The sequence below is a fragment of the Erpetoichthys calabaricus genome, chromosome 4, assembly GCF_900747795.2.
Source record: "Erpetoichthys calabaricus chromosome 4, fErpCal1.3, whole genome shotgun sequence".
NCBI classification, from domain to species: Eukaryota; Metazoa; Chordata; class Cladistia; order Polypteriformes; family Polypteridae; genus Erpetoichthys; species Erpetoichthys calabaricus.
In genome coordinates, this window is record NC_041397.2 from 204,646,511 (window position 1) to 204,670,271 (window position 23,761).

General features: G+C 37.8%; 1 protein-coding gene across 2 annotated transcripts in view; it reads left to right on the forward strand.

Annotated features, from left to right (window-relative positions):
• kcnj6 (potassium inwardly rectifying channel subfamily J member 6) overlaps positions 1-23,761 on the forward strand; it is a 398,820-nt gene that overhangs the window by 233,211 nt on the left and 141,848 nt on the right. Inside the window, exon 3 of one of the 2 annotated variants that reach the window (XM_051926843.1) lies at positions 22,934-23,023. The exons of the other annotated variant lie outside the window; for it this stretch is intronic. Coding sequence (XP_051782803.1) covers positions 23,014-23,023 — 10 coding nt within the window. The 5' untranslated portion in view covers positions 22,934-23,013. The remainder of the gene's footprint in view (positions 1-22,933; positions 23,024-23,761) is intronic. 2 annotated transcript variants of the gene reach the window in all.

Here is a 23,761-nt window from a genome sequence, read left to right on the forward strand (position 1 = left end):
TGAGTGCTCTACCAAATTTCAGGTTTAGCAGTGTTGCTTCTCAGTTCCAGGCTCTGTTCCTTCTCTAGTACCGTTTATGTTCCATTTGCATGTTCTCCCCATGTCTGCATGGGTTTTTTCTGTCAGTACTCCAGTTTTCTCCTACAGCCAAAAAATAAGGTGTTTTGATCTTGCCTGTTCTCAAAACTCAAAAAGGTGTTAGAAAACAAAATTAAAATCAAGCCAAGAACTCTCAAAATGGCCTCAACTGCACAAGAATCTCATTGCGCATAGGCACAAAAAGGAGCCAAGGCTTAAATATCATAAAAAGAGAAATTACTGGCCCAAAAAGACATAAACAGCATTTCTTTATAATAAAAATATATTAACTAAATTCTCAAAAAGCAAAAAAAGCACAAATAGAATCAAAAAGATCTGTTCACAAGAGCTAAACCAAACCAGATATTTAAGTCAAAAACCTATACCATTAACAAGAGTGAAAGAGTTGAAACCAACAAAATCAAAAATATGAAAAAGTTACATAAATCTGAACAAGAAATGCAAAATTTTCAAATAATGCCGAGGGTGGTCTCTCAGCTGCAGCAGTTGAGGTTCAACATATAATATGGATGGAAAAGAATAAATCAAAGCAATAGAACTACATCCATCCATCCATTTTCCAACCCACTGAATCCGAACACAGGGTCACGGGGGTCTGCAATAAACTTTAAAATAATAACACAAAATAACTAGTCAAACACAATACAGAGACATATTTAAATGTTGATAAGTACATAGATTACAAAAGAATGCAAAGAAAAATTAAATAAAATAAAAAGACACTAGAGCCTGGGATGAATCCTTGGAAAAATGATGATGCTTGCTAGATCATTTGCCAACTCCAATGGGCTCTGAAAGGGGCTATGTGCATGAGTGTTTCCTTTACTGAACTAACAATCTGTCAGAGTTTTGCAGCTATCCATTTACCAAATTCTGCTTGGTTAAGAATAAATAACAAGTTTGACAAACAAGACTGCGGTGGGCTGGCGCCCTGCCCGGGGTATGTTTCCTGCCTTGCGCCCTGTGTTGGCTGGGATTGGCTCCAGCAGACCCCCGTGACCCTGTAGTTAGGATATAGCGGGTTGGATAATGGATGGATGGATGACAAACAAGAGGAGACCATTTAGTCCATCAAGCTCATTTGTTTATCTAATAGCTAAGCTGTCCCAGTGTCTCATCCAGATACTTCTTAAAGGTGGTCAAGGTTTCTGCTTCAAACCCATGTCCCCATAGTTTGTTCCAGATCTCCAGAACTCTTTATAGAAAGAAATGTTTCTTAGTGTCAGTCTAAAATACACATTTCCATAATTTCCACTGGAGTCGTCGAGTATGTGATTTACCTCTTAGTCGAAAGAATTCAGGGGCAGTTTTCTATTTCCTTGAATTTGACTTGGGCTACGATAATGGATAAAAGGAGGAAAAGTGTTAATATGGTTGGAAGCCACGCAATATTTAGGCAACAGGTTCAGTATTTTGTTTGGTTGTATTCTGTGATCGGTTTGCATGTTCTTGTAGTTGTCAAATGAATTTCTTTGTATAACCCAAATGTACTGTCAGTTTAATGGGATGAGTGAGTGTGCACTCACTTATTCTCTTGGATCTCTCTAGGAGCTGGTTACTTTATCTTCTGCATGACCCTGGCATGTTGAAACGAGAGAGAGTATATGTGTCATGTGATGGATTCCTGAAGTTGTTATGGCAAGGTGGTAAATAACAGTTATGTAAGCTATATTTTAGCTTAGCTGGTTAGGTTATTTAGGCTACCTGTGTGTGGTGGAGGTCAGAGTACAAAGACTAAAACTGTCAAGGACAAGCTGAGGCAGGCAATAAAAGTGAAGTTGTGTATTTCAATGTATTAAAAAAATCTCCCTTTTTCAAGAATTTGTTTTAATACTGCATTATGTGAACTGAAACAAAGTAAAGAAAAGGTCTAAGTATTTCACTGAATGACATCTATTCTTACAGAAAATTAACCATCCATGCACTGGTCTTAAGGCAGGAGACACCCTGAATGGGGCACCTTTCCCTTGCAGATGACAATCACTTACACCCTTGGCCAAGTTAGGGTCACCAGTTAACCAAACCTATACAACTTCAGAGAGTAGAAGAGAAACTTAGTTTCTGGAAACAACCAATGGAATAAAGGAAGACCTCCCTACAGACACTGAACTAGGAAGGAACTGGAACCCAGTGCTAGATTTGTTGGGCAGTAGAGCTAACTAATACACCACCACACCTCTCAAAAACATATCAATGATTCATTTTTTTTTAAATAAACCATACACTTAATTAAAATATGTTGATTTGTTTTGCTGTTATCTCTCATGCAGCTGCACATGTAATTTATCATTTTACCTGCTTTATTGAAGCTGTTATGTTTCAGCATTCACAAATAAACACTTTGCATAACAGACACATTACAATTTTCACAGTTTTCAAACGTAAGATGCAATCTTCAGTAATTCATAGTTTTAGAACTGTTTTAATTTTTGTCATGCTGACAACTACAATCAACAATGGCTAATTGAGAGTTTTGCCAGACAGATTACGGATGCTGCCAATTATCGAATAGCTGTTAAATAATAGGAATGTAAATACGGATCACTCAGCTGTTTTTCTTTTTTTCTGCCTTACAAACTGCTTAGCATTTCTTAATTTATTTTGCCATGGTGTTTACAATAAACTCTAGAATTTAATTGTTATTGCTTAAGATGTATTTTATATTTAACAGAGCATATATACTAAGTGTACCTTTTCTGCCCTCTTCAATAATTAACTACCTTTAGATGTTTTATGTTGGTCTAATCTATGTCCTTCCTAGTTTTGTGATCTTAAAATTATGAAAATAAATTCATTCATTCATTTCTGCCGACTGCAGCTGTCACTACTCATGTTAGACCTTTGGGGCTCCAATACCATTAAAGCAAAAGGATTAAACTTTCTGTATTTGTCTGCCCTTTTTCTGGCAGGGTCCAACATTATTCCATTTCAGCTCAATGATTCTTACACTGTGCTTTTTACTGAAAACAGGCTAGGGTGCTTACATGCAACATTAACAAGGCTATCTGTTTAATTAAAAGCAAAAAGATATCCATAAACTTTGAGCAATGTATAAAGAAGTAATACTAACAGAAAATTGTAACACATAATCTGACTAGTGGGCAGTTGAGGTCAGCAGGACCTGTACAACAAGTTCTGGAGGAAACAGTCCATTGGGGGTCCAGAGTCCATTGCATGTTTTTGTGTATGCCACATTTTCTAACTGTGGCAGATACTTTTCACAAAACTGGGCCTTGATGACCCCACAATAATGACCGGTGAGAGTGATCTTGTACTGTCATAACTTTACTTCTAGTTGCAGCAAATGTTGTATCACTTTGTAAAAATAAAAAATGTGCACCAATTATAAAGATGCTGCCAAAAAAAAACAATAAAAATTTGGCAGACATGCTGTATTATTTTGGGGCAGGCTGTGCTACAACAATAATTAGTCTCTGCCATTGGCTGTTGTTGGAGTTATAGTGATAGATAGATAGATAGATAGATAGATAGATAGATAGATAGATAGATAGATAGATAGATAGATAGATAGATAGATAGATAGATAGATAGATAGATAGATAGATAGATAGATAGATAGATAGATAGATAGATAGATAGATAGATAGATAGATAGATTTTTACTTTATACACCCACACTTTTGTCTGAACATACTCCAGAATGACTATAAAGCAAGAAAATTAAAAAGAAAGAAAGATGGTTACACTGAGGCATTATGCAGAATAAAGTATAAAGCCTATAAAGCAGTGGAAGAGAAAGGTAAGCAACTGAAATGCTTATTTTCACATATTTGTATTGGAGCAAAATGGCAAAGCCGTGAACAATTTAATGGAATTAAAATTGCTCCTCTTTTTCATTTTGAAAAACTAAACACTAATAAAACAAATAGTAAATCATCTTTATTGACCAAATTCACCAAGGTGAGCATCTAAATTTGTTATAGGGTCATGGAAAGCCTAAGCATATCCTAGCAAAACAAAAGCCAACCCTGGAGATGACAATGGTCCATGACAGCTTACTGTACGAAACAAATAAATTCAGTTTATCTGGAAAGGTTAGAAACCAATCAACTTTGCACACGTGCCTTTGAGATGGGAAGGTAACCAGAATTAATACAGAAAGACACAGGGTGAAAACAGAGACATAGTATACTAGCCAACCCGCAGCGTACCATACGGCGCATAATTATTTATTGATATGTGAACACTTCCTGAAAGACACAGTTGTCCAAATGGGGTGGGTTTGAGGATACAACTGTGAGTGAATGAAAAGATGGAACTCTGGAGAGAGCAACATACAATTGTTCATGACTGAAAACTGGTTTTGGCAGATACAGGCATATCTTTTTGAAAGTTTGGCCCTGTGCCTTATTAATTCTCATTGCAAAGGCCAATCTAACAAGAAATTGTCTGCGTGTAAAAGTAAAAGGCAAATTTGAATCTGATGGGGTCAGGGAAATCCGGGGAATAAGGACAGTTTGTGAGGTAGCAGCTACGATAGTCTTACACTCTAGTACATTGCGGTGAATGCTGGTAACAGAAAGTCTAGTGCCATTACAGCAAAAGGCAGGAGGTTTCTGAGAAGCATGATTACTGAACCAATTTTAATTTTGAGTTTATGCGGAGGCATGCCAGTGGGAGTAAGACTATTAAGAAATTCTTCGGGGAATGAAAGTTGATCTGCAGGATCCTCTGTGATGATGGAGTCAATGCTGGTGAATGTCACTTCGTCAGTAGGGATAAGTTTCAGTACTTGTTCATTAAGGTGTAGCGGGTCTTCGTTGGTGACGCTTAATATAGCTTGCATGCTGAGTTGTTCCAGAGTGACAGTTGAGAAGTCGATGTCGCATATAGTTGTTGAACGGGATCAGAATTAAAAGGAAAACAATGTGAAGGCAATGTCACAGGTGTTCCGATTTTCCCATCTCCAACATTTCCATTTTGCGAAATGTTGTTCTTCAGGAAGAGCTCTCATATTTGTCGTCAGTGTAAGAACATGTATGTGAGGCCACAAAGGTTGCTTGTTAATGCAACTGGCGACAGTAAGTGCTCGGGAGCCACGCGTAATGACGGGGAGAATTTGTCGGAAATCTCCACCCAATAGTATTGTTTTGCCTCCAAATGGCTGCGTGTCACCCGTGAGGTCACGTAATAACCTGTACACTGCCTGGAATCCATATGCATGTGTCATTGGCGCCTTGTCCCATGTTATCAATTTGGATTGCAGAAGATGTTGAGCGTATGGCGAGGTAGGTTTGATGTTGCATGTGGAAGTAGTATTCAGCCTCAATGGTATTTTAAAAATGGAATGTGCAGTTCGTCCACCTGGTAACAATGTTGCAGCTATTCCTGTAGATGCTACGGTTGCAGGAATGTCTCCCCTAGCTCTTATGGTATGAATCAGGGTTTTGTAGACAACGGTTTTCCCTGGTCCTGCACGACCATCTAAGAAGAAGCATGTTTGTCGGGGATGGGAATCGCTGTATGCAGCGTGTAAAACAGTGTCAACAGTGTGTTTCTGTTCTGTGTTGAGTTTGTCATAGTGTTCCGGAAGGAGAGTTAGAGTTGGCGGGCGGGGCTCTGTCTTGCGTGCGTGGATGCAGGAGGAGGGTTAGAGTTGGCAGTCGGGGCTCTGTCTTGCGTGCGTGGATGCAGGAGGAGGGTTAGAGTTGGCAGGCGGGGCTCTGTCGTGAGTATCCCATGACGTGGAAGGAGGGTTAGAGTTGGCGGGCGGGGCTCTGTCTTGCGTGCGTGCGTATCCCATGGTCGGGCGACTTGGGGGAATATATATAGAAAAGCAGCCGGAACCGAAAAGAACAATGAAAAGTCAGAGGTGCATGTGGACTGTAGCAGAGACGAAAGCGACTGAGGTGGTGTTTGGTGAGGTCTTGCGTGCTGGCACATGAGCAGGCAGTGAGCATGCCTCGAGAAAGAGGGTGGACGAGGGAGGAGGGTTAGAGTTGGCGGGCAGGGCTCTGTCGTGCGTATCCCATGGTCTTAGAGTTGGTGGGCGGGGCTCTGTGAGTTGGCGGCATGGCTCTGTCGTGCGTATCCCATGGTCTCTGTCTTGCATTCCATTCTCGGCTGCTTAGTGAATTGTTGGTGTGCGGGGCTCTGTGAGTTGGTGGGTGGCTCTGTCTTGCGTCTTGCCTGCCATGGTCGGCTGCCTTAGTGAATTATATATATAGATATTGTACAGACAGACACCAAATCAGGAATTAACCCCATGTGTAATAGACATATGAAGATGCACTGTAAACTAAAAATGGCTTACAATACAATCTCATGTCAGTATTAAACTAGACCTACATTTTAGACAATTTGGAAGGACCAAAATGTATGTGCTAAATTAGCAGGATAAGTCATGAAATGGTCACTAGTATCAGACACAGATAAGACAAAGAGTCTTGCTTAAATAAGTGGGTCTTGGGTAAACCCGTAACTTGCATTTATCCAAGTCTAGAACATTAGGATTGTCAAAAGGCCAGTGTAAGTTACTGCATTGCACACTAAGTATGAATGTATAACAAATGTGTGACAGCTTCTCATATTTTGATTCATTGTCCTAAAGAGATGGGGGGTGTATTTATGCTGCCACATATACAGTAGATGCAAGTACATTTTTTGGGGAGTTTGCAGGTTATTGCTTGCTATAAAGTTTAATAAGGGATTTCTTTTTACCAGACACTCTTTGGCAGAGTCAGGGCCATTCATTAATTAAGTTGGGAACATATGGTCAATTCTAACCCACCTCTTGGAATGGGAAATGGAATTGCATTCAGCATGAGCAAAAGAACTGGAAGTGAATTAGAATGAAAGGAAACAGAATTGAAGTCCAATACATTCCACAAAATTTTATTTGATACAATTTATCTTAATTTATTAAATATTTTACATCAAAAATTCTGAATCACATAAAATACAAGCACATCAAAAACATCCATCCATCCATCCATCCATTTTCCAACCCGCTGAATCCGAACACAGGGTCACGGGGGTCTGCTGGAGCCAATCCCAGCCAACACAGGGCAGGAAACAATCCTGGGCAGGGCGCCAACCCACCGCAGCAAAAACATTCACGCACAATGTATGTATTACATGTTATCAAATATAAATTTTCAATTTATGTACTTATTTTCATTTCTACATAAAGAAAATGTGGATGTCTTATTTGCATCAAATAGATGCTCCCTATACAGGTAAAAACAAAAAACAACAACCTAACAATCAGCCTATACAGTTTAAATTTAAAAAAATGGTATGTAGATATCAATGTTTAATTATAATTATTGATCATACTAATCATTGTAGATAAGCAAGATAAAAATAATATACAGATTGATGATTCTAAGCTATGACCTAATTGATTTCTTCGATCTTTCTGTCACTAGAAGTAGTGGTGGGTATGTGGGTATGAAAACTGTTTTTTTTTTATTCAGTATGGATGAAAAGAAATCAGATCTTTCAATAATATATTGTACTCAAGATTATTAGAAATAAACGTCCATCTATACATCCATTACTAAACATGCTAAATGCATTATAACGTTATTAGAGAATGAGCCAATTCTGGAAACATCCAGTACTGCACTTGGCACGCGTCAAACAGAGGGCACACTAATACAAACAGTAACAAATATAAACATAATAATAAAGTAATATTTAAATATTACATTTGACTGACATGATTTAAAGCACTTGGTCGTATTAACAGGGCATTCTACCGCCAGTTTCCAGCACCTGATGTGGACTTCAAGGCAGAATTGAATATAAAGTTTCTAGCACAAAAATTTTTTTTTTGTTCTCTTGTGAAAAATTATTTAAAAGGAGAAAACAGCTTGGTTTCTAATTTCTTTAGAAACAGCCAGTTTCTGAGAGCAAATAATTGACTTTGAAACTGTAGTAATTCCTCTAAATATAGCTGGTGCGTGCTGAAAACTACAATCAAGCCCACCTGTTCTTTGTCAGAATCACAGAGAACTGGGGTCTATATCCTCAGAGGAAATTGAGAACCAGACTTGGATGAGACTTCACATCCATACAGATTATAATCTTTCCAATGGTGAACTGCTCAACTAAGCCAGTGTCCTGCGAGGAAACCCATGAATAATGAGTCCCGGCTGTGAATTGTAATGAGGTCAAAGGTGAACAACCAACCATATCACCTGTGCTAATGCAAATAATTGTGGGATATTGCTTCATATTACTAGATCTCTGTTTGACCCTGAATCACATTAAAACATTTTGGGAAATCATGTATAGATTAAATTGAATTGTCTTTTATAAGAATTGTGCATTCATGTGAAATATACAATAAAAAAAATTATTATTGGTATATGGTCATTGTCAGGGCGGCACGGTGGCGCAGTGGGTAGCAGGTGGATTGGCGATTCTAAATTGGCCCTAGTGTGTGCTGGGTGTGTTTGTGTGTGTCCTGCGGTGGGATGGCACCCTGCCCGGGATTGGTTCCTGCCTTATGCCCTGTGTTGGCTGGGATTGGCTCCAGCAGACCCCCGTGACCCTGTGTTCGGATTTAGCGGGTTGGAAAATGGATGGATGGATGGTCATTGTCTGCCAGACAAAGCAGCTACACTTTGCTTTAGCCTGTTCAATAAAGTCACTGACATGACACGTCAGGATAAACATTTAATTGTGTATAAGACTCAAAGAAAACTTACAATGATCCTTACGACTTGCATCCACAATATATAGTACATGATAATGAAGGCATTTTGTTGTGGCAAAACCACTTTAAAAAGGCATGCCTACCTGCACTTCCATGCTTGCTTCTTTTTAAAGACTTTTATCTTTTTCTGTTCAGTTCTGTTTGTGCTGGATTATTTCCTCTAAAAGCTTCAGTACACTAGTACAACATGCAGTATATTTTAGAGACAATCCTATACAATTTTAGCTTGACAGAAGAAATAAATAGTAAAAGTGTGCAGTTAATAAACATAAAGTCAAAGAATATATTTATAACTTTTCAATGTTCAAAGCTTATTAATTTTTCTGACACACAGTGACAGCATTCATGTATTTTTTCTGTGTACAGCATAATAAATGAAACAATCCAACCATCCTTCCTTATAATGACTAATTTACAGGAAGATGACTCATTGGAAATGCACTGCTGAAGCCTTAAGGATCCATAATCCTGTCCCCCAAACTCTTCATAATACACAGCAATAATGAGCTTTATGAAAATCTATGTGTTATCTATTTAGGACCCCCAGGTGGGTTAATCTTTACAGGAGGGTGATCTAATTAGTTCACCTATTAACCATTTTTGTGTTAAAAAGTGTTGGCGAGCAACTCACTGAAGTCCACTTTTATCCAGCTATAAGCTGGGCCCTTTAATCTTAATCATCAGATAATACCACTCATTAATCAGTTTTTCACACTTTCTTTTTTCAAGCCTTATTAATATCTATCACTTTCCTGCAGAAAGCACAAGAAACAAGGCACCATAAATATACCCAAAAGGCACCAGTCTGTTGCTGGTTTAAAAGTACACAAATAAGAATATATTTGGCATAAAGTTTTTTAGGCTGCCTCTGATTGTGTTTGAAATAAAACTCCTACTACTCTCTACATTATTAATTTGTAGAAAGCCCAGTACAATTATGTTGCCTTAGAGTGCAGCATTTGAACCATATACCTCTTTTTTTTAAATCATGCACCTTTAAATACAAAAATAACAGTGCTAGTTGGTATACAAATGCATTTCCACAGTACTTCAGTTAACTGTATTCTTACTGAATAAGTCTATGCTGTAAATGTCTTGCTATTTATGTTAATATTGAATCATTATATTCCACTCCTTGTCCTTTCTTCTGTTATACTGTTTATCCATGAACTTTCTCCTTTACTTGGAATATGATTAGCAATTTTTATCACTAATGAGCAAAGGTCATGACTGAGCCTTGAACTGGATAAACTTTACCAACATGGATAAATCACTTTTTGAAACGTTTCTTTTCACACAAGTGTTTACATGTCATTTTCTGAAAGTTTGTCGTGCTCATTTAAACCTCCAAAACATGTAAATCTTACCTGTTGGGCTTGCATAGTTTATCAGCCAAACGCACCTTTAGTTTTCCAGAGTAAATCTGAAGTAGATAAAAATCCCAAAAGAACAAAAAAAAAAAAAGGACTTTCTTCATGTGATGAAACTGCTTTTAAAGGTTAAAGGCAATATAAGGTTGCTAAAGCCTTGGGAAATATGCAGTGTTAGCTCTGCTAAAATGAATACAGTGAGGTATTTGAGTGTTTCAAGGTACAGTACTCATTGACTGATGCAAGAACTTAGGGAAGATCTATCTCCCCAGTAAACATGAGACCACAAAGGACATTATCACGACAAAACTGAAGTTGGTGCCTTGTCATATGACAGCTATACATTAGCAGTTTCAAAAAGCTTAGTATTCCCCTTGAAGAGTTCTACATGAGACCAGAGGCCTCATACATAACGCTGTACATAGAATTCACACTAAAACATGGTGTAAGGACAAAAGAGGAAATATGCTTTCGCACAAAAAAGTCCAGATGCATAAATCTGTGCGTTTGCCAACTTTCACGTTCTTCCGTTCCATAAATCCCGGTCAGCGTGAAAAGTAACGCAAGTGCATGCGCCTGCTGCCACTCCCCAAACTCCTCCCAGAATTACGCCTCTTTGAATATGCAAATCAATATAAATAGCCTTTAAGCTCAGCGTTCTGTGAAAAGGAAATGGCAAAAGCACGGGGGGGAATAAAAGAATTTCAGCGAATACCAAGTGGGGCAAGGAAAAACTTACTATTTGTTGGTTTAAACAGTGGTATAAACAACAAAAGGAAGTTGATCAAGTGACATAGAGTGTCGGAGAAACTCAAAAGCTCAAGTTCACAAAGTCGCATTGTGCTCGAAATAAAAAAGAAGTTGTCAGATATCAATGTCGCCGTGAAAAGGCAAGTCGTAGCCCGCCATCTGAGTGTCATATGAAAGCTTTTTAGGGTACAGAGAAAAAAAAATAGGCACACAGTGGGGATAAAAGCACAAAATGTCAACTTTAATCTCGAAATTTCCACTTTAATCATGTAGTTTATTTTGTCATTAAAGTAGAACATCATAAACTTCATCTTAAAATTGCTTAATTTACTAGTTTCTCAAATCTCATCGTAACTAAAGTAGCACGTTAAATGATTTTGTATTTGATTTTCTATGCTCTGTGTGTGTTAATCACTACGTGCTTCTTAAACAGGCTTTCTCTTCCTCCGACAGGACACAGAATCCATTACATTCGTGATACTACAGCTCTCTGAATAATTAAAATACTGAGATGTATACTTGATATCATTTTCATGATGATAGGACTTAAAGCATGTTATTAAACATGGGAACACGGAGGCGCAGTGATTGTTCCTGCCTCATGCAAGATTTTTGCTGTGCTGTGTGCGACCTTCGATGAAATAATTTATTGCAGCAGTATTGTCTCTTTCAAACGTACTAACCCCCAGTTCCTGTCCGTACTTTTCTTTCTCCAAATACCCAATCACCACACAATCAGCTCTGTAATAGATGTCAAGCCATCTGTAAGCTTAGAACGCCGATTCTTCAAAACTTTTAAGGAACATTGATCTTTGTAGTACATGTTTAATTATTCTATCCATCTATCCTTCCAGTGTTGTGTCAGCCAGTGGTGTAGCTAGGGCGGGCGGAGGGGGCGGTCCGCCCCAGGTGGCACATTTTTGGGGGCAGCATTATAGGACAAAAGGCTCAGAACACTTCACGTGTAAGCAGCAGGGTTTGGAAAAATATCACTCATGAATGAAAAAAAGTCAAATTCTCTGATTTTCATCCACAAATGCTTCAAAAATCATTTTCAAATGGTCCTTCTGTGACGGCATCAGATACGGCAGTTGAAATTTATGAGGCAATAACAAAAATAAACAAACATTACACTGATAATAATTTCTAGGAAGATAAACAACTAATTCACAATGTATAATTTTGTTACGTTATCAATCTGAATGCGTTCTTGCTCATCCCCACCTATCACTTGTACACCACACTGGTTCTGGTTTTCACAGCATAATTATATTAAACTAATAATCAGAACACGGCTTATCAGTGCATCTGTACTATATTCTTGTCTAGTTGATGCTTATAAATAATTATATGTGAAAAAAATATTGCTGTTTCTCTATATATAAATAAATCTATGCAAAATGTATCTTAATTTTTCTCAATACTTCATTTTAGTTTTCTATTTAAATAAGTTAACATATTCAGATACGTTGGAGGGCAGTAAATTGAAGCCCCGCCCCACCCCGAGTGGCGCAAACTTGAGCTACGCCACTGGCGTCAGCCCCAGCAAGAATACAGTGCAAGGCAAGAACAATCCGTGAACGGAGCGCCAGCTCCTTGCTAGCGCTGTGGCACCATGTCCTCACATGTTTAATTATTAACAATATAGATTATTTAAATGAAGTTAAAGTTTTATCTGTATAATATAATAAACATATTTTGCTGCATGTCATCTTAAAAATGATATCGTCATCATATGTAAATACACGCTTTATAAAGTGGCTCTGGTTGTACAATATTATAACTGTATCACAAGTTTACAGTGAGGTAATTGTACTTATAAGTTGTACAACGCATTCTACGAGGAGCACTTGTTGGACTGATTGAGTGCGTTTATAATTCTTGGGATGAAACTGTTTCTGAACCACGAGGAAAGGCTCTGAAGTGTTTGCCGTATGAGAGAAGTTCAATAGATAGCATGGCTGAGGCAGCGTGTGCTTGATGCTGTATACCGATAATTCTCTTTCTAATCACCTGCTGTAGAGCTGTGATTCCCACTCAGATACAGCTATGGTATTTGGAACAGTTTGACCATTCTGTGGACCATTATATTGTTACAGATTAATTACAATCAACAACAACAAAAACATTTATTTATATAGCACATTTTCATACAAATAATGTACCTCAAAGTGCTTTACATGATGAAGAAAGAGAAAAAAGACAAAATAAATTATAATTAAAATAAGGGAACATTAATTAACATAGAATAAAAGTAAGGTCCGATGGCCAGGGAGGACAGAAAAAACAAAAAAACTCCAGACGGCTAGAGAAAAAAAAAAAATCTACAGGGGTTCCAGGCCACAAGACCGCCCAGCCCCCTCTAGGCATTCTACCTAACATAATGATCAGTCCTCATTGTATTCAGGGTTCTCATTGAAGAACTTGATGATGACAGTCATGTGGACTTCTGGCCTTTAATCCATCAATGTAGGGACAGCATGGTGCTTTGATCAGATGGTGGTGGCGCAGGTCGCCACCCCAGAAAAAGAACAGAAGAGAAAGTAGGGGCTAGGACAGATTTTGAATATGAATACCATGAATAATAATGATAATTAATTGAATATACAGAGCATCAGGATTAAACTAAGATGAAGCTATGAGAAAGCCATGTTAATGTGTTTTCAGCAGTTTTTTAAAGTGCTCCACTGTATTAGCCTGTCGAATTCCTATTGGCACGCTATTCCAGATTTTAGGTGCATAACAGCAGAAGGCCGCCTCACCACTTCTTTTAAGTTTAGCTCTTGGAATTCTAAGCAGACACTCATTTGAAGATCTAAGGTTACGATTTGGAGTGTAAAGTGTAAGACATACCGAAATATAAGATGGAGCAAGATTGTTTAAGGCTTTGTAAACTATAAGCAGGATTTTAAAGTCAGTTCTAAATGACACAGGTAACCAATGTAGTGACATCAAAACTGGAGAGATGTGCTCAGATTTTCTTTTCCTAGTTAAAATTCTAGCAGCTGCATTCTGCACTAGTTGCAATCGATTTATGTCTTTTTTGGGTAGTCTTGAGAGGAGTAATCTAGTCAACTGAAAACACAAGCGTTGATTAATTTCTCAGCATCTTGCAATGTTATAAGGGGTCTAACTTTTGCTATACAGGTATTTCTTAAGTGGAAAAATGCTGTCCTAGTAATCTGATTAATATGTGATTTAAAATTCAGGTCAAAGTCAATAGTTACCCCTAAATTCTTTACCTCTGTCTTGACTTTTAATCCTAATGCATCTAGTTTATTTCTAATAACCTCATTATATCCATTATTGCCAATCACTAAAATTTCTGTTTTCTCTTTATTTAGTTTGAGAAAATTACTACTCATCCATTCAGAAACACAAGTAAGACATTGTGTCAGTGAATCAAGAGAGTTGGGGTCGTCAGGCACTATTGATAAATACAGTTGTGTGTCATCAGCATAGCTCTGGTAGCTCACGTTATGCCCCGAGATAATCTGACCTAACGGAAGCATGTAAATCGAAAAGAGCAGCGGACCCAGGATACAGCCTTGTGGAACACCACATAGAATATCGTGGGTCTTTGAAGTATAATTACCACAATCTTACAAAGAATTTTCTACCTGCCAGGTAGGACTCAAACCAATTTAAGACACTGCCAGAGAGGCCCACCCATTGACTAAGGCGATTTCTAAGAATATTGTGATCAATGGTATCGAATGCGGCACTCAGATCTAAGAGGATGAGAACAGATAAATGGCCTCTGTCTGCATTTACCCGCAAGTCATTTACTACTTTAACGAGTGCAGTTTCTGTACTGTGATTTGTTCTGAAACCCAACTGAAACTTATCAAGAATAGCATGTTTATTGAGGTGATCATTAAGCTGCATAATGACTGCCTTCTCTAGAATTTTACTTAAGAAAGGCAGGTTAGAAATAGGTCTAAAATCAGATGCATTAAACTAATAAACAATATGCGGTTAATTTCAGTGTATTTATAAAGATCTAAAAAAGAAAGGGAAACCACACTGGAACAGTAGCACTGCTTTGACGCTGGGTGCTGCCAGTTTGCAAAACCGAGTGGAGAATTTGCGTACTCTAAGCATTTAGCTACTGTGAAAATGTGCGTGGCTTTACGCCAAGTTTAGTTTTTATACATCGCAATTTGAGCATGGAAACGGACTTACGCAACATTTTTGTGCGTACGCACCGTTTATACATGAGGCCCCAGGTGTTTCAAATTAGCATTCTTTGGAAGGCATTTTTAGTAGTCCAAAATGCAACTTAGTAAGGACAAAAGGCCAAGATGAATAAAAAAGTTACATATTCAAATGTACCCATGTTGGGCGGCGTGGAGTTTGCATGTTCTCCCCATGTCTGCGTGGGTTTCCACCGGGCGCTCCGGTTTCCTCCCACAGTCCAAAGACATGCAGGTTAGGTGGATTGGCGATTCTAAATTGGCCCTAGTGTGTGCTTGGTGTGTGGGTGTGTTTGTGTGTGTCCTGTGGTGGGTTGGCACCCTGCCTGGGATTGGTTCCTGCCTTGTGCCCTGTGTTGGCTGGGATTGGCTCCAGCAGACCCCCGTGACCCTGTGTTCGGATTCAGCAGGTTGGAAAATGGATGGATGGATGGATGTACACATGTAAGTGTGTACTAGGTCTAAGAGTAACAATTCCACCTAGAGGAGGTTCTTCCTGAACTTTGGTGTGAAAATCAGACACCTACATGAACAGATGGAATACACACAAAATCTATACTAAAGACATCCCAGCTTCAATACACACTTGAGGTTAAGCAGCACTATGAGTCAGCATTGCATTCTCCTTAACAATTATTTTATTCAAAAAAAACAATTTGCGATGAGAATTGACAGCAATGTACAAAAATAATATGGCAAGTTTCTATACATTTCCAATTAAGATTGCAGCAAACTAGAGTGCATCTGAAAAAAGAGAAACCTAAGGTAGAAATGTCAGTAGATGGAATGCCAATGCATTTTGGGAGACGTTCAAACACCCACAGAGTTTAATTTATTGATTGGCAACATGATATTTCTTACAAGGTTGAGAACACTAATACATTATTACACCTTCTTTAATTTATAAACCTTATTACAGGGTACTCACTATCCAAGGTTCACCTTCAGTATGCAGTAGTTCCCTAGAACCATTGTTGAAGACTATCAGCACAGAAGAAGAGACATTTGCAAAGCAGTATGACACTGAATGGTGCCCAAGGCCATTTATGGTATATGACTATAGAGTTCTTGTTTATTTTGTTGCTGTGCCTAGATCAAGATTTAAAATACTTTCACTATTTAACTATTTCCTTCCCTTTCCACTGTAACAAACATACTGTTATCTCACTCCATGTGGCTAAAGGAGTAAAACTGGCATATAAATAAATGGATAAATTAAGAGAAGGAGATAAACAGTCTAAGGGAAATTTCCAAAAATAGACAGCGAAATAGCAGAAATTTAGTACCAGAATGACAAGTTGAGCAATACAACCAAAATCAAAGTATTAGACAAAAAAATCATTGTCTATTAATAGCTCTAAAGAATTTAATTCAACATTTGTTTAAGCATCCAAAAGCTTAAACACTGTGTGCCTCCATCTTAAATAGGTTGAATGTAATGGCATAACATATTGCATGACTTCCTCATAACATGACCTGCAACAGAAAACAACATGGCCACAGCCAGGTGGTATGATTTTTTACTGCACTGATCACTAGTGACTGTTACATCATAAATTTCTGCATAAAAACATGAGATTACAATTATTATTTTTTGGCCACTTTGTGTGGAGTATTCCTTTAAGGAGACAAAGTTGAGGGGTGCTTTAATCATTTTAATAACAAGTTAAATGACTGAGTTGAGCTTATTAGTTATTTTGCACTTTTGGTGTGCCCCATGGACCTTCACACAGAAATGTCACAGAGTTCATTACACCAAATTGCAAAAAACAAAAAAGGGCAAAAGAAAGCTCACTAAGAACATAAAGTTGAAAAGCTGATCTGTCTTTTCTTTATTTTCATAAAGTTCAGACAATTGAGACAATAACCTTAAATTAGATGGGTTTGGTGTTGTGCACACCCACATATGGTTTCATGTCTACTTTGCTAAAGCAGTCTTTGACTTAAGCCATATGTTATGTATAAGGTGGAAGTCTGTCCATACTGTAAGTAGCTGTTTGTGTCTAATTTTAACATGGAAGAGTCATGTCAAAACCAAGAGTTCAACATATTGGAGCCTGCCATTGGTTTCCCTATTAGCAGACTTGAACAATCTCAAACCACACAGAAACTGTAACTGCAGGTGCAAAACAAAAACCAGCCATATAGAGGATGCCCAGTATGTTACTTGTAATAAAGTGTAAAAGTAAGGTTTTCTGTTTTTAAAAAACAATATATAAAGGAAGAGATCTGAGAATCAGAACTATCATATTGAGGGTTAGAATACTTCTTTCTGTGCAAGAATTCACACTTACAAATGGCAGTTAAAATATAAGTTTTGTTTTACAGTAATGTTTGCCATATGAGGCTGAATGTAGCATGTTAAATTATTGTCACATATTTTTGCACCTAACAAGTAAAATTTTAGTATTAACGTTTGTTAAGTAAAATTAAAGAAAAATTTCTCCAATTTACATTTAGAAATTGGTTATTTAATAATTAAACGCTTACCTGAAGTGATGTGGGTGTTGAAATGGATTAAACTACTGTGCATTTAACTATGACATGGATGAAAGTGTTTGTCATGCAGTACTGCAGAGTATTGGACGTGACAGGTGCAAATGTGTAAAAAAGCTGCAAACACTTTTATGTAATGCAATACAGATTTGTTAAAGCATTGAATAATGTCACAATTAGCCTTTTAGGTACACATTAAACTGACTTTTAGTTTAAATTATGATAAAAATCCCTGAACCTGAGTCTTTTCACCACTTACCAACACATTGATATTATGTGAAGTATTTTACTAGACAGAAATCATTCTGATACTCGTGGCAGTGCTCATACTGTAAAACGTGTGCAGCTGCATGTATCTTGTCACACACATGCATATGGGAGGCAGTTAAAGGGATTGAATGAGTGTAATTCTGAGCCAGACCAGGAGGTAGCAGAGTGCACTGACTTTCTCTCGCTTTTCTATAGACCGTTCATGGGAAATTCCACCTGGCCCTAATGACGTCATTCCTAGTTCTAGCCCCTTTGACGTCACTTCTGGGTGCAAGGCTAAGGATGAAGACCCTTCCAGTTCCTGCCCCTTTGATGTCACTTCCTATACTGACCTTTACAGCCACCACCTTTCCTCCATCCCCACAGTTCTGTTCTGGACTCCAATCTGTACACATCAGTACAAACTTTTCTGTGGCTTCTTTGATTTTGTGACAATGTATTTTCTATGCAGTTAATTTTCTGTTGTCTCTGTTCAGTGGTGGTCACAGCTATTCAGTTTAATAAATTTTATTACATCATCTCCACATTCCAAGATTATACAAATTGTATATTTACTGTAGATATTGAAGAATCACTTCACCAGCATGTCACCTGCCCCACAAGGTGTGCTAATATTCTGGATTACTGCTAATTCCCAATAAAAGATGCTTACCATCCACTACTGCACGGTCACCTTTGATGGTCTGTTCACCCATAAGTACTCCTGCTGACAGCTAACAAACAGACACTGAACATGAGGAGCCAATGAGAAAAGTGGCCAAGTGCTAGGCTAAAAAAGCACAGGATAAACTACAGGACTGCTTTGATTGTGTGAACTGCAGCATGTTTGGGGACTCCTCATCAGATCTGGATGGGTATGCAAATGTCGTAACATAAAAAATGTTTGGACAACTGCATGCCTATGAAAACAACCTGTACATTTCCTAATAAGTACCCTTGACTCGTGGGCTGACATCAGGAGTTTACTGAAGGCAAGCAGCAATGCATTTCAAAACAATGATTGAAACACACAAGAAATGCTGACACAAAATCCAGAAAAAGGAGGTTAAACATCGGCACTGGAGTAAAGCAGACACAGAATATAGCAGTTGTAACAATTCATATAAACCTTGATAGAGATTAGGCATGCTTGCAGACTACAATGTAAAACCTAATCCAATATCATCTTCATTTTCCCTTCCAGACCAACTTAATGCTTTCTATGCCTGTTTCAATCGTAACAACAAGCATCCTGCAGTCTGGTTCACATCTTGGTACAGCACCTGCCAGGCTCAAGAACGTAAAGTACTGCACAGTGCAGTGAGGGGGCACAGAATATCACTGGCGCTAAGCTGCCCTCTATTTATAATTAACGGCCTCAACCATCCTGCAGATCCACTTTTGTCACACCTCACATCTGGCAATGGTACAGGGCCACAAACTGATTCACGGATAGTTTCCACACACAAGCCATAAGGCTGCTGTACAGTCAATAATAATGTAATATAACAAAGAGTGTGTATTAATATATAAAATACTTGCAAACACACATTGTATATATCTGGTGTATGCTATGTGTACTTATGTTGTATTTTTGTAAACTCTTTTGTGGAGAAATGCAAGTGAGAATTTCATTGTACTATAAACTCATGACAATAAACTTTACTTGACTTAAAAGAGGCTCATCCCTGTCTGCCAACCTTAGTGAAGGCAATGCCTGGATGCTCTCAGCACCATTCTGTGTTGATTTCATGTTTCCATCACATATATTCTTCACATCTATCAATCCAATTGAGAATGAAATCTTACCATTTCACCAGCTATTCCTATCATCAACAGATCATCCATCAAATGATATGTTCTTCTTAATATATAAAGTAGTCATAGGGTACCGTGCAGCAATACAGTTAAATTTATAAACCTGTTGTTTTCACAATCCACAATCATTCAGAATGTCTTTGTGATTATTTTAAATGCACAGTATTTTTTGATTATTTATTCTGTGATGTTTTTGGATCTAAAACATGATTTGTCAATATCTATTGCAGTCTCAGCAGTTGTAAACCATTCAAAGTGCAAAACTATAGAACTGTTTTGGGTGACATAATACTACTCCATTACATTTAGTAGACCAGCTAATATGCTGGTTGTATAGATGAGTTTTAAGCTCACCAGAAGCCATATTTAAATCTCACAAAAAGTAAGCAAACCTGGTAGTGGTCCAAACTTAATAATATTTAATATATATGAAAAAGCACTTGATATTACTGTTTTTTTAAAGGTTACTGCATACAATACAAATGTAGTCATTAAAGTGCAGCAACTGCAAATTCCTTTTCAAGCCTCTGTACAGTTGCAGAATTTTTTTAGGATTCCTTTTCATAAAATGGAAGATGTATTAATTTTAATTTGCATATTGAATGTAGTCACTGCTAAGCAAACTCAACAATTACAATTTACACTAGAAAGCCCTGTTCATAAGGGCTTTGATGAAAATGGAGCAATGAAAATAGTAGTAGATACAATACGTTGTGGACAGATTATAGCAAAATTCTTACTTGCGTGTCAAACGAACATACAGTACATCACCACTCTCCAGTGCCACAATAAAAAAGAATGCATTAAAACACAGATCTTCATTTTAATTAATAGAAAACACAAATCATTTTACCCTGGGTAACTCTTACTCCTATTACCTGAAACTTCTTGTAAAAAATGCTGATTTATATCTGGCAGTGGCAGCAACATTTATTAGTCAGACTTCTATGTTATTAGCCACTGTGAATGTTTTATGTGTTTTTGTATTTGTTATCTATTACTTACCCATAACAGCATCATGGATGTACATTATACAGTAATTGGAAGGAAAAGTTTGTAAAACCTCTTAAATTACCTGAATTACTGCTAACACAGGAGCACAGCAGGGGACTGTACTTTCTCGGGTCCTGTTCAGCCTATATACATTGGACTTCCAATACAACTCAGAGTCCTGCCACATGCAAAAGTTCGCTGACGACACTGCTATCGTGGGCTGCATCAGGAGTGGGCAGGAGGGGGAGTATAGGAACCTAATCAAGGACTTTGTTAAATGGTGCGACTCAAACCACCTACACCTGAACACCAGCAAAACCTAGGAGCTGGTGGTGTATTTTAGGAGGCCCAGGCCCCTCATGGACACCGTGATCATCAGAGGTGACTGTGTGCAGAGGGTGCAGACCTATAAATACCTGGGAGTGCAGCTGAATGTTAAATTGGACTGGACTGCCAATACTGATGTTCTGTGTAAGAAAGGACAGAGCCAACTATACTTCCTTAGAAGGCTGGCGTCCTTCAACATCTGCCATAAGATGCTGCAGATGTTCTATCAAACGGTTGTGGCGAGCGCCCTCTTCTATTGCGGTGGTGTGCTGGGGAGGCAGCATAAAGAAGAAGGATGCCTCACGCCTGGACAAACTGGTGAGGAAGGCAGGCTCTATTGTAGGCACGGAGCTGGACAGTTTGACATCCGTGGCAGAGCAACGGGCAGTGAGCAGGCTCCTGTCAATAATGGAGAATCCACTGCATCCACTAAACAGTGTCATCTCCAGACAGAGGAGCAGTTTCAGCGACAGACTGCTGTCACTGTCCTGCTCCACTGACAGACTGAGGAGATCATTCCTCCCCCACACTATGCGACTCTTCAGTACCACCCGGGGGGGGTAAACATTAACTTTATTCAAAGTTATTGTCTGTCTGTATACCTGCATTGTTATCACTCTTTAATTTAATATTTTCTTTATCAGTATGCTGCTGCTGGAGTATGTGAATTTCCCCTTGGGATTAATAAAGCATCTATCTATCTATCTATCTATCTATCTATCTATCTATCTATCTATCTATCTATCTATCTATCTATCTATCTATCTATCTATCTATCTATCTATCTATCCATCTATCTATCTATCTATCTATCTATCTAATTACTCATAGAAATATGGTCTAAGTTAAAATAATAAACAAGTACAATCAGTTTAAACTTACAATGCACAGGCAGCTGTACTTCTTCAATTCTGAAATAATCATTTAAATATTCACAGTGCAGGCTGAAAATGTATGCAAAAAAACTCTTCAGTTTAGTAACTGGTAGATCCTACTTTAGCAGAAATAACCTCTGCCAAGCACTTCCTGTGGCTGCTGATCAGACTTGCACAAAAGTTATAAAGAATATGCAGTGATTTAAAGCCCAAATTTGAACTGTTCTAGGTCTGCTGCATGCTGAAAAATATAATTTCTTTTAACTGTCAAAAGGAACAATGTTCAAATGCATAGAAGAGTTCCATCATATATTATGATACATCCACTCCAGTATAGACCAAGTGCTGCCATAGACACCAAGATGGGGAGAAAATGGAAACACATTAATCACAAAGCAAAAAAAAATGACTATAAATAATTAAATAGCAATTCAAGACAGATCAATTCCAGCAGCAACACTAATATGAGCGTGCTATGCTAAAAAATAAGTTTACTAGTCTACTAATTTCATGTAAGCATTGAGACTGTAGGGCCATCTCTGATGTCATCAGCTCAGTCATTCCAGAGCTACACTTCCCTATAGCTAAAGGCTCTGCCTCCTACACTAGTGTTTTTATTTTCAAATAACATCTTGAAATCACACAGTATTCCCTGGAGTATGATTTCTGAAAGGTCATGGAAGGAGGGGTGAATCTACACATTAAATACAAAGACGATAAAGTTATTTATAAATTGGAGTTATGTGTCATATTTGTGAGCTCTAGTAATGATCCTTGCTTCTCTGTATTGAGTTAACTGCTGCACAGTTTTGAATGTCTAGAATATGGCTGCCTGCAATAGGTTATCATATACCAGAAATTGTTGCATCTGCACATTCAATAGATCAATATTAATTTCTCAGAATTACTCATTAGGTATTTTTATTTAAGCATGTATGTTTCTAAATAATACATTTCATAAATATTTATGCAATATGCAGACTGATTGTAATTTACTAAGACACTACCAGGGAAAAGCATCAACAGTCAAAAATTCAACTTCAAAAAAATAAGAAAGGACTCTTTCCCCTTTAGGTATCCAATGAAGAGGTTTGCCTGAACGCTTGGTAAAGTGTTGATTCCTGCCCAGTCTCTGCGGCCCCTTCCTCTTACGGATGCCACCAGGTAGCAACTTCTTATCCCGTTTAATATCCTACCGTCTAAATTCAAAGCATGATTGGTTGTCTTTCATTGAGCAATAATTTTAATATACACTTAATATAATTTATCACTGCTGAAATACATGCCAATATTTTTCATCTATCTTCCATATTTAAAGGTTATATTTGTTTTTTAAAGTTACTTTTTCATTATCATGTTGTAAAAATGGAGGGTGTTTTGGTTTGGGAATATTATTTTAAAAATATTTTATAGAAGTGTTATCCACTGCAGTGGGTTGGCACCCTGCCCAGGATTGGTTCCTGCCTTGTGCCCTGTGTTGGCTGGGATTGGCTCCAGCAGACCCCCGTGACCCTGTGTTCGGATTCAGCAGGTTGGAAAAAGGATGGATGGATGGAAGTGTTATCCAGTAAAATAAGTTAAGGGTTTACTACTTTATTTGAAAAGAATAACACTGCTATGATTTTGCACACATACTGTATCTACTGTTACATTTTAACCAGACATCCATATTTGCAAACCTTTTCTTGGAGAACCAGTAACTGTGCATTGCACCTTATAGAAATACCTGTCTAAAACAAAATCTAACAGAGGCCTATTTATTGTTTATACAATATGCTGGAAGTTTTGTTTGAAACCAAAACAAAACTATATACCATATATCTCTTTAATGAAGAGCTACACAAATTAATGAATTAAATTTCCTTTTAAGCTGTCACAAACAGTGCAATCACTTTATGAACA